Below are 12,106 nucleotides of genomic sequence, written 5' to 3' on the forward strand. Positions count from 1 at the left end.
TGGGGGTGGGGGGTGGGGGGATTGGGGTTGTACAATACAAAGCGCCTTGAGGCAACTGTTGTTGTGATATATAAATAAAATTGAATTGGATGAAATAAAATTGAATGCAAATAACCAACCAAACACACTGCTGTCAAAGGGTTCCTCTGAGAAAGGAGGTGCACAGGTGTTCCTAATAAAGTGTTGTGTTCAAGGACAGAGGTAAAATATCCGCCTCCATTAACACTCTATAAGAAGAAAGAGAGGATGCCAAGTTCTTCTTCTCACTGATATGAAATCCCAACCTTGGAGCAGATTGAAGAGAGTGTATGGACTGATTATTTAAAGTGTTTTATTTTGTCTTCATCTACTGTCTGATCACCCAGCTCAGCGCTGGGTGATCACAGGGTACTGAACTGTGACCTCGTCTAGAATTAACACGCTGCAGCACCATTGTGTGCTTTACATCATCCTGTCCTCTGCTCCGTGGGCGTCAAACCCACAGGTAATGCGTTACATAACGCTTGGGTGGAAATACCACGGCTCAAAGAGTGGCTTCCCGTCGCCGTGGATGCAGAGTCATCGTTCCAGTGACGTCACACGGGCTTGAGTAATTGCGGGAAAGCGCGCGCAGATTTGAGAACTCAAGTCTCCGTTATGCCGGCTTCACGTGGACTGTGAGCGTGAACAGCTGGAGCTGGGTGTAACCCAGGAAAAGTTACTGGACAGCGTGAGAGCTGTGGCGGGATGTCTTAAATAAAGTCCGCCACCCACAGCTTTAAATTTAGTGAATGAAACTGTGTGAAGCACCCTTATGCATCATGTTACGCTTTCACTCTTAGCTACTATTTTCAGTATTAGCACGGTTTTCAGACGCTTTCACACGACTTTATAAATAGCACAAGGACATCATTGTTTGGATTGTTTTTTTTTTTTTGTTTGTTTTTTTTTTTACTATTTAATTTGTAAAAATGTGTATACACACACACACACACACACACACACACACACACACGTAGGAAAATATTTAGTATACACATCCAGAAATGCATACACTATTATATATTGTACATATATTTATTAGTTTCAGGTTGGCCATTCTTGTATTTTGTTCGTTTGTGTTGTTGTGTTTGCACATCTCTGTTGCTTGTGGGGCTCGCACACAAGAATTTCACTCGCATGTGCTGTGCCAGTGTGCCTGCACATGTGATGTGACAATAAAAGTGATTTGATTTGATTTGGTTATCTGTCCTGCTGAAAGGGTTAAACAATCAGTCAACCTATTACATAACAGCCTCTTACTAAACACCACGTTCAACAGAAAAGGAGGGAAATTACGAGAACATGAACCTGCCATAGGTTGCTTTTTTCCCTTCTTAATCCTGACTTGTTGACACACTGGGAACTGGCAAACGGGAACAGTAATAACCTCCTCAGTCCTCTCATTGCTCCTCTACTCAGCTAATCGTCTTCGAAAGTCAATATTAAAGCCTGTGCTTTATTTATAAAAGATATCACATTTACGTTATTTAAAATTTTAGTTGGCTGAAGGGGAATTTTACATCGAATTTAAACACTAAAAAAAATTTTTTTTTTTTTTAAAAAGACCCTTTGTGCATTATTTATTACATAAACGAGGACTAAATATGGGGAAACCTGTACTGATGTGGAGTTTGAACTACCTGAAGTGAAACCGTGAAACAGAAAATGATGTTCAACAAATCAGAAGGAAAAAATCCCAAAGCGCCACTAGCTGGAAGTGGATTCAACAGGTTGCTCTGAGTGAGCTTTTTGTTAAATGTGGTCTTCTTCTTTTAAGGGTCACCATTGTGGATCTGTCTCCATCTCACTAACTCGCATGCCCTCCTTCAAGAATCTTCTCTCAGGTTTTCCTCTTTTCTGCTCAGCTTTCTCACTTCTCCAAACCATATAGCAGATCTCACTACCATCCCTTTCACTCTCGCTGAATCCTTTTTTTTTTGTAATACTTTCTCTTTATTGATTTTCATCTTATGTTACATACAGAACTAAAGAGGGCAAGGGAAACCAACACATTCACATATGTTCACATCGCCTCGTTTTACTTGCATATATTACATATTACACAGGTGCATGTTCCATTCAAACAAATCCACAGCTGTCCCTCTGCATCACACAGGTATCAGTTTCTAGTCTTTTAACGTATAATGATCCAATCTCTCCCAAACTCTCTCCTTTCTCCTTCTGCAGCCGCAGTGAGAGGGTAATCAGTTCCATATGATGAATTGTGTTAATAATGTCTATGACCAGCTTCCGTGTGGGGGGGCTTGTCTGTAACCAACATTTAGTAATTGCCTTTTTGCATGCAACCATAATTATTTTCAGTAAGTGTGAGTCTCTTTTATTTATATCCTCAGGGATATTCCCAAGGTACATGGTACTAAAGGAGAAGTCCAGTGTTACTTCCAGCACATCCATCACCAGTTGTTTAATCTCCTCCCAAAAGGTCTTCAGTTTAGGGCATGACCAGAAGACATAGAAGCAACCTGCAGCGACCTCCCCGCACTCCCTCCAGCATGAAGCGCCTGAACCACTTATTTTGGATTTCTGCTTTGGTGTGATGAAGAATCTAATTAAATTCTTCCATCCAAAATCTCGCCATGTTAAAGAATTTGTGGTAGATAACACATTCTTCCACATCCGCGACCAATCTTCCTCTGAGATAGTTATACCTGCTTCTATTTCCCATCGATGACTGACATATCTTGTTGAGGTCTTTTTCATAGCTATAAAACTTCTATACACTTTGCCTGTAGTACCTCTTATAATGTTCTCACCATAAGCATCCATAAATATTTGGATCACCCCACTAGCATCTGCGTCAGGCATTCTAACTTCCTTCCGGAAGAAGTTCCGAACCTGTAGGTAGCGATAAAAATCTTCCCTGCCGATCTCGTAAATCTGACACATCCTCAAAATTTATCAGCTCCCCATGCTTCACTATCTTACAGACTGCAGTGATTCCATGCCTGGACCACTCCCTAAATTTATGGTCTAATAATGCTGGAAGGAAGCGTGGGAGATACGCTGGCCATCCCAGCAACCCTATTTCCCTATTAAGACCAAAAATTTTAATCACATCTGCCCATTTTTTCAGAGAAAAACTTACACAGAAATTTTGCATCTGATATGCCTGTGGCAAACTCTCAAGAGACCCCAGAACAAACTGTATTGGGAAATCAATCAAAGAAAGCTCAATGTCCTTCCATTTTGCCTCATGCTTAGTTACACCAGCACACTAGAGGTCTGATCTGGGCTGCCAGATAGTAATCCTCAAAGCATGGTAGGGCCACCCCCCCCCCCCCCCCCCCCCCCCGCTCACCAGGCAGCTGCAATATTGCATATCTCACTCTCTGCCTTTTATTTCCCCATATGAATCTTGAGCAATGCATATCCCACTCCCTAAATTGTTTTGCTGGAACCTCCACTGGAAGTGCTGCAAACAAATATAGCAGTTTTGGGAGGATATTTATCTTTATTGCTCTAACTCTGCTGGCCAGATCGAGGTGGAGCAGACCCCACCTCTCCAGATCTTCATAAACTGCTGGAAATTGGACTTCCTTCCACCACCTGCCGCTGGAGCAGAGACTTCCTTTCAGACCGTGTACAGAGAGTTAGAGTGGGGCCTCATCTTTCCTCAGCCCTCAGCCTTAACACCGGCTCTCCCCAAGGCTGTGTACTGAGTCCCCTACTGTACACTCTGTACACACATGACTGTGTTAGTTCCCACCCAGACAACACAGTCATTAAGTTTGCAGATGATACCACCGTGGTGGGGCTCATCTCAGGGGGAGATGAGACGGCGTACAGAGCTGAAGTTCAGAGGCTGACAGATTGGTGTGTAGACAACAACCTGGACCTCAATACCACCAAGACAGAAGAACTGGTAGTTGACTTCAGAAGGAGGAAGTCCGAGCTGCAGCCTGTCAGCATCAACGGGGAGTGTGTGGAAAGGGTCTCCAGTTTCAAGTTTCTGGGTGTGCACATAGACACAGACCTCCAATGGAGCTCTAACACCTCTGCGGTCTTAAAGAAGGCCCAACAGCGTCTCCACTTTCTGAGAATCCTCAGAAAAATGGACCTGAAGAAGGAGCTGCTGACCGTCTTCTACCGCTGCTCCATTGAAAGTGTGCTGACATATTGCATCGGTGTGTGGTTCTCCAGCTGCACCACAGCACACAGAAAGGCACTCCAGAGGGTCATCAATATGGCCCAAAAAAATCCTTGGACATCCTCTTCCCTCCCTGAAGGACCTGTACAGCACTCGCTGTCTCAAGAGGGCACGCAGCATCCTACGGGACTGCACACACCCAGGACACCGGGTGTTTAAGCTGCTGCCGTCTGGCAGGAGGTTCAGGCTGCTGAGGACAAATAGACTCAAGGACAGCTTTTACAACAGAGCAATACCCTGATCAATGCAAACAGCTGACCTGACTGGCTACCTACCTGGACTTTTTTAGGGGGGGGGGGGGTAACAACGGTAAAAACAGTAACAATAATAATATTTATATTTATAACAAGGTGCAGTAATAATTAATGTGCAATACAAATACACTTATTCTTTTTTTTTAATAAGTTAATATACTGTGTTGTGTTGCGCTGTGATGTGTCATATCGTGTTATATGTAGTGCCGACGTAGGACAGTTTTCCAATTTCATTGTACTACTGTACTATGTATGACTGTGCAATGACTGTAAAGAGTTATCTTATCTTATATATCTTCTCTTTCACCCGATTATAATTAACTTCATATAACAATGCAAGGTCTTTGTCAGCAGGATCCCCAAGTACTCCATTGAGATTGATGTCATCCGAATCTATATCTTGCTACCAATTGTCTTGAGGGGTTAAAAAAGAACGTCAAGCTTTGAGTTTTTTGAATGTTTAGTCTGTAACAGGACAGTCTGCCATATTCTTCCAGTATTTCCATAAGCAGAGGGATTCCCTCTTCCGGGTTTCCTAGCGCTATGTCTGCATACAAGCAAATTTTATTTTCCACGTTCCCCGTTGTAACCCCCTCCAATCGAGTCTCTTCCCTGAGGCATTGAGCACTCTCGCTGAATCCTATCAAAAATGACCCCTGACACTCATCTCCACCTGCTCCACCCTTCCTGGACTCTGTTGCTCTGAATATTTGACCCAAGGTGTTTAAACTCATTTTACCTTCATTGCACTGCTTATAATGAAGAGAGTTGCTTGAGATTTATATTAAATGCAAAAAAGTAATACTTGCGAATGAAAATAAAGCTATGAAAGCTATTTAAAAAGAGTGAAGCCTCATTTACAAAGCAGCTAGGGTTAAATAAAGGCACATCTTTAATTCAGCTGAAACAATGCTCTGGGCTTCTTCACACATCAAGAGCGCCCTCTGGTGGGGGTTAAATGCTCAGAGTACATTGGTACTTTATTAATCTTAGGAAAGGTGTGAGGAAAAAAATACAAAAAAACCCCAACTTTTTTTTAAAACCAACCAGTATTTTTAATTGAGACAATTTCACATAGTATCAAACAAAAGAAAAAAAATGAAAAACTTCACAGACAAAAATCTGACCTCTGCTCCTTGTAGTTATTTTGATTCACTGGACAGATTTGCATTTGAAAAGGCTGCCTTTTTTTTTTTTTTTAAATAAACAAAAACAGCCAACCACTAACAGATGGAAAACTTCATTATGAAGAGTGTAGCTAGAAAAAAAATAGTTGGCTTACAAACAAACAAAAAGGGATTTATCCCATCTTTTTCTTTTTTTTAAAAAAATGCTGACATTTACACAGTGAAAAATGACGGACTACTCACACGATGTCTAACTACACAGAACATTCTTCAAGAAAACAAAAGCTCAGAGATTAACTGGTGAACTGGAATGCTGGGTGGCACTACTGTTTCAGGACCAGCAAGACAGACATGGCACAGGTGAGCTATTATACCTGTACACGCCCAGTCACTGTATTTGAAAGTCACCACAACAGGAAAAAGGGAGGGACACTAAAATGCTTGATTGTTGTTGTTTTCTTTAAAAAAAAAAAAAAAAGGAAAAAAAAAAAGGAAAAAAAAAAAAGAAGAAGACAAAAGTGACCTCACGGTCATGATGAGTCCATCATATGAAACGGGAAAGCCCGTAAAACCGTTCATCTTCAGCTCCCTTTACACCTGGCAGACCTCTTATCTTCTGCCATTAGACCTGGAGCGGCTGTGAGGGAGAACAAGACAAAAAATAAACACATTTCAGCTCATTTTTGCATTAAAGCGCCCTTCACCAATCACAAACAATCAAATTGGGTTTTAAATGCACCTGAAATGTGTTTGTGGGAGTTTGTGCTGCGTATAACATCACACCCACAGGATGCCAGATTCATTAATCGTGTGACCAACAGCAGCAGACTGATGTCACACATACTCACACACTCAGCTGAGTGGTTATTGATCGGTTTACTCTGAGGCGGATACTCTGGGTTAGAGCTGGGCGATTGAACGATAACGATATGTATTGCGAAATAACCTTTTCTCGATAGAAAAATTAAACTATTGCGATAGACCTCACCGCTCTTGTCCTCTTAAAAAAAAAAAAAAAAAACAGCCAATCCAAATTAAGTAGTGCAGAGCCGAACCAATCACAGCCGGAGCGTCACTTCACGTGACCTGTTACGTACAGCACAAGTGCCAAGCCGCACATGTGTATTTGTTTTGGGAAGCAGCCAGCCGCTTTGCCGCCCGGGGAACGGAGGAAATGAGTGTGCCGACTAGAAGGTTACCGAAGAGAAAACAGATGATGGTTCCAATGCCGGAGAGATTGTCGAACGGAAGAGCCATAGAAGTTCCATAGTGTGAAGGTATTTCGGCTATTTCAAGTCTCACAAAAAGAGTAGCGCGCACTATAAATTGTGCCGAAAGCAAGTCTGGAAATGCAATAAACCGGTGCATGCTCAATCTCTGACTGGAAGCTCTAATTCGTCATTCGGCTTTTGTCAGACTAAAGTAAATGTTAAAACTGTTTGAAAAGCTCAGCTATACAACAAGGAGAGATTGAGAATTTCCTTTTAGTTCTCAGTTTATTTGATATTGACAAAAGTTAGTCAATTTTGTCTGTTCTTCTGTAAAACAAACTAAGATTTATTTTTAGAATTAATATTTTGTTTCTAAGTGGAATTGACAATTTAGTCTGTTTCGTTTGTTCTATTTTGAAACTTAAACGCTTTAGCGGCTGCCTTTTGTGTAGTTTGCAATATTTGCCTTTATTTATCTGAAAAAGTCTCATGTTTCTTTAGTACATCTACCCTCTTGAACTTATTATGGGAAATAAATATTTAAATCAAAACAAGCTGCTGATTATTTCACATTTTACTTGTGAGCAACGGCACATTTAAATCTTACAAATATAGTTATTTGGCTTATATCGTGATAGATATCGTTATCGCCTGAAATGAAAAAAAAAAAACAAACATATCGCGATATGAAAAAATCTCATATCGCCCAGCTCTACTCTGGGTCATACATCTCTTTACTTTCAGCAGAGAAACAGGTGCTGCCACCAAACACCCTATGATAACCCTCTTTTTTTAAATTTCAAAGCCTACTTCAACTAACTGGATAAAACAGATATCAACAAACCTGCAACACCCCCAAGTTTTGGGCAACCATTTAGTCACCAAGAATAGCAATAAGTCGTGGTTTTTTTTTTTAAGAAGGTGGCTGTCCTGTTTTTTTACTGGTGGGATGGAGACATTTGCTTGCTCTGGATTAAGAGGCAGCCTTGACAGGAGTATCCGGTGTTGGATGGCTTTTCAGTCGAGCTGACTTTATCTCAGTTTGTCAGCTATGAACCAACACTGTCACTGTAAATTAATATCCCAATATTTTATTTAAATAAATAATGTTTGTCTATTTGATGAGTCGCTAACAACCCTACTTTAATGGACTGAAATAATCTTCACACAGTTCAAGGTGTACAAGTACCTTCTTGATCGAGAGAAGGATCTCGAAGGTTTGTGGTTCCTGTCCCGGGAGAGGGACCTCTCTCTCCTCCTGTCTCTGGAGAAAGACCTGAAGAAGAAAAACATCCCATTATAAAAATTTTACAACTTTTTTATAACTTTTTTTTTTTTTAAACAAAAACAGTTTAACCAAAAGTTAGATATATTTAAAAAGATGGTGGTTTGCTTTCAAATTACATTTAATTTAGTGTAAAGATGCACGTAAACAAGGTCTGAAATCTGTAAACATGAATATATTAAGTGTGCATATGTACACACTCAGTTTTCACTTAGTGTAAGCCGACTCCACTTTGCCTTCCACATCATATCAATTAGCGCAGCGCTTACACTGCATCATCACAGAAACAGCAACAAAGGTTCAAACAGGCTGTAAAGTTAAACAAGCACCTCTGCAAAAAACATTTCAGCTTCCACGCAGGTCAGGTTTAGCGCAACACTTCTGCATCACATTTGTATGCTACAAATAAAACACATGCATACACAATGCTGAAATTATAGAGTTAATCTCATGCAGCGTGAAAGATGACTTGCCTGCTACGGCTGCGGCTGAAGCTCCTCCTGCGTGGGGATCTGCGCAGGGAAAATACAAACGTGTTAAGGACGAAGACAGATAGATTGATCACTGTGTAGAGCTCCACATTATTTACTCCTTTTCTTACACGGGGCTCCCTCAGCACAGCCCTTTGGCTATTTCAAGAACTCAAAATGGAAGTAAACGACTTGCATGTTTTTCCAAGGAAAACAAAGACTTCAACCAGAAAACAGAAGTCACTGGCAGTGGACCCAGCACATAAAGATGGCAGGTGCAGAGGAAACCACCTCTCACCTTTCCCACAGTAACACATGCACCTTTCAATAAAGTCCAATTATATTTCAGTCTAACTTTGAAATGCAGATTAGGATTCGTCCCGTGATTCATAAGCAGTAGATTCAGAGCTCCGAGGCATGAAACCCCAGCAGGATTTTCATCTTAAGGTAGTTTGATATCGTACTGTGGATCGGCTCTGATGTGGGGAATCAAAAACCCAGCACACCATTTGGGCCACCATCTGTATGAATTCAGTCCACTGCACTTTAAGGGAAAAATGTACAGAAATGGAAATTGGTACCAAAATTTATTTTTCACAGGGAATAAGCCTCGTGAAACAGCCAGGCTAAGATCTCAAACCGGGAACACACACACACACACACACAAAGATCTGATATTCATAGGGGGTGTTTAAGGAAAGTTTTGATGTGACTTCATAATTCTGCTCAGAGCCCCAAGACATACCAGATGATTATCTATCATCGAAATCTCTGGAAACATGACGTTCCAGATATTTGATGTTGGTCCATCCCCCTTTGAAACAAGGACTACAGAAATGGTGGACGACAAAATGACAAACTTATGATTAAAATAATAATAATTTAAAAAAAAAAAAAGAACAACCCTTTTAAACCAGCTGTCTCTTCACTTTTAAAACTGTAATCAGCAGTGTACTGAATGAAGCAGGAAAACTTACTAGTATTTTTGGTTTTCAACAAGCTAGAAATGACGAAAGGGAGGCAGACTGTCGGCCGGGTGGGTAGAATTGGCTGAATAGGACTGGCCAGATGCTGCAAGGTGATTAGGTGGCAGGCAGATGGGGGCTGGCTGTGGCTTTTTTCCTGCTTTAATTGGTTAGCCGAAGGCTGCTGCTGGTAGGTTGTAGACATTTGGGAACGTAATACGCTGATTGGTCGGGAATGTGAGGTGGCCGCTGCCGTTTGGGTTAAGGTTGAAGGAGGAGGAGGTTGAGAACGGCATGCTGAGGAACCAATGGGCTGGTGCAACCTGACGACTGGCCATGCCTGGGTCATGTGACAGCACCAGCCAAGCTGATTGCGGCCCGATGATCAGCAGTCACATGATGCTGAAAGAGGACTAGTTGATTGACTCAGAGGGTGGTGAGAAGAGGCATGGTGGTGGCTCTGCAACGGGTTCATTCTTATTAATATAGATGAAAAATAAAAAGCATCCTCAAACAAAAAGAAAAAAAATTGCATCACATTTGGCACTTTTATTCCCCCCAAAATGTATACTTATACTTAGCCTATACTTTTACTGACTGCCTAAATCTGTTTCCCCACACCCATTTTTGCCTTTTTAAAACAGTTAAAATGAGACTGCACAAAAATGTGCGTTTCAGAGGAAGCATTTGTGCCTTAAGTATAACCTAGGTCTTGCAGACCACACTTTAGATGCCTCAGAAACAGAAAGGCAGCCCTCTCTATATTCTGAAATAATGCCCCTTTTCCACTACATGATGGTGAATGACTATCTGTGTGGCTCCTTCCATAAAATGACCATTAATGTCAATGAAGATGAATCTGCAAGTCTTAGGCATTGCAACACCCACAAATATATAATCACCAGAAAAGGTCACAAACACTAGAAATACCTACACTGGAAACCCAAATGCAATTAAAGGGAACTGTACTGTGGGCAAGAAAGTTGAACCGGTAAGTGACCAAGCAAGAATAAAGTGCAGAATAGATTGGTTATCGTGTCTACTGGCCAACAACAACATGTAGGTCACCTGCGTCTGGGTGGTGGGCTACGCCGCCTGTAGTCGTCTCGGTCTCTAGGACGCCTGCTCCATGAAGGGGGAGCGCCTCGAGTGCGGCTACGCTTCTCGCCAGTAGATAACTCCACACGCACCCGACAGCCACACAAAGTCCTGCAAAAGAAAAAAAAACAAAAAACAAAAACAAACAAACACATGAATAGAAAGTATTTTTCCTCGTTTTTCCAATAAAATGACTTACTTAGCACACTTCAGTGGGCTGAATATATCATTTGAATGTCTAAATGTAGTCTAAATGTCTGCTAATGTAACAGATGTGATGACCAATAACATGTTATCATTGTTAAAAGTGTGACTGCATGAGAGGAACTCTCCTTTCTGCAGAATGGGAGCAATGTCAGGAACTTGGAGGAAAGAGTAGTACCGATCCAATAGCAATACCTTCATTTAAGTAGACTACTCATTGGGATGCAGCGTTTTCAGTAGGAGAAACGTTTCATCATCTTCCACTGAAAACGCCATGTGCAGATAAACAGAATCCACTTTCCTGACCTGGATGATTGAGCATGCATAAACTGATTTGCATAGGCTGCCACCTACCTTCCATCAAGCTCCCGCACGGCATCAGTTGCATCTCTGGGATCTTCGAACTCTACAAAGGCGAAGCCTGGGGGGTTCCTGGCCACCCAAACACTCCGGAGAGGACCATAGTAGCCAAATGCTCTTTCTAACTCTGTCTTGTTTCCATTGTTGCCGAGATTTCCAACGTAGACCTTGCAGTCAAGGGGACAGTCACGATGCATGACTGTATCTGAAAAGTGAGCAGAATAATATTAATGTTTTAGCTCTAAGACAAAGACTGGTAAATGGCCTGTATTTGTATAGCGCTTTACTTAGTCCCTATGGACCCCAAAGCGCTTTACACTACATACACTACAAAGACTGGTCACACTCTCTCTCACTTAGCCATTTACTCACAAACGAATTGAGAGCTTGGCCTACTTCCTGCGCTGGATTTACAGGTTATGCTAACGGAAACTTAAAAAACAAACAAAAACAGACAGCCAGACGAAGCGAATCCCAAATGCCTTAGTTAACTCGTTTGCTTTATATCTCCAACTATATTGTTGCATATTCGACGCTGCATTGTGTTTCGAGGCTAATAGCTTATTTACAGGGAGCTAAAATGGCTGCCGCCTACCGAGGCCTACTCAGCGGTAGCAGCACTCTGCTAGCAGCCGCAGAAATTTATACTATACATTCACATATGTGAAGTAAACTCACAACAGGTCGTTTTGCAAACATATAACAACGCAATACATTGAAACGCTACCGTTTTAGGTGTAAATATCAGCTCAGATTATCGATTGTGATCCGGCTAAATTGTGCCTTTTCGTCTTCGGTGGAAAATGGCGTGACGTCAGTGGATTAACAGGATGCCACTTTCGAGAGGGCGGGTTTAATGTCGCCTCCTTCCTTTGCCCCCCCTCCCGAACAACAGTTGTCCAAGTTTTGGCTGCCTTTTCACTCTATCCAGTCCTTGTACATG

General features: G+C 41.7%; 1 protein-coding gene across 2 annotated transcripts; it reads right to left on the reverse strand.

Annotated features, from left to right (window-relative positions):
• Positions 1-6,063: 6,063 nt before the first annotated feature.
• Positions 6,064-12,011, reverse strand: srsf3b (serine and arginine rich splicing factor 3b). Of its 2 annotated transcripts, none has more exons than XM_082532804.1 (6): positions 11,891-12,011; positions 11,158-11,368; positions 10,570-10,710; positions 8,540-8,578; positions 7,971-8,057; positions 6,064-6,207 (listed from the first exon to the last, which is right to left on the reverse strand). In XM_082532804.1, exons 2-6 carry the CDS (start codon positions 11,358-11,360, stop codon positions 6,180-6,182), a joined length of 498 nt encoding a protein of 165 aa, XP_082388930.1. In that variant the 5' UTR covers positions 11,361-11,368; positions 11,891-12,011; the 3' UTR covers positions 6,064-6,179. The 2 variants fall into 2 exon arrangements, with proteins under 2 accessions (XP_082388930.1, XP_082388931.1); XM_082532805.1 differs by lacking the exon at positions 11,891-12,011 and adding an exon at positions 11,536-11,852.
• Positions 12,012-12,106: the final 95 nt, after the last annotated feature.

Source organism: Aulonocara stuartgranti (genome assembly GCF_965226115.1).
Source record: "Aulonocara stuartgranti genome assembly, chromosome: 5".
Classification (NCBI taxonomy): domain Eukaryota; kingdom Metazoa; phylum Chordata; class Actinopteri; order Cichliformes; family Cichlidae; genus Aulonocara; species Aulonocara stuartgranti.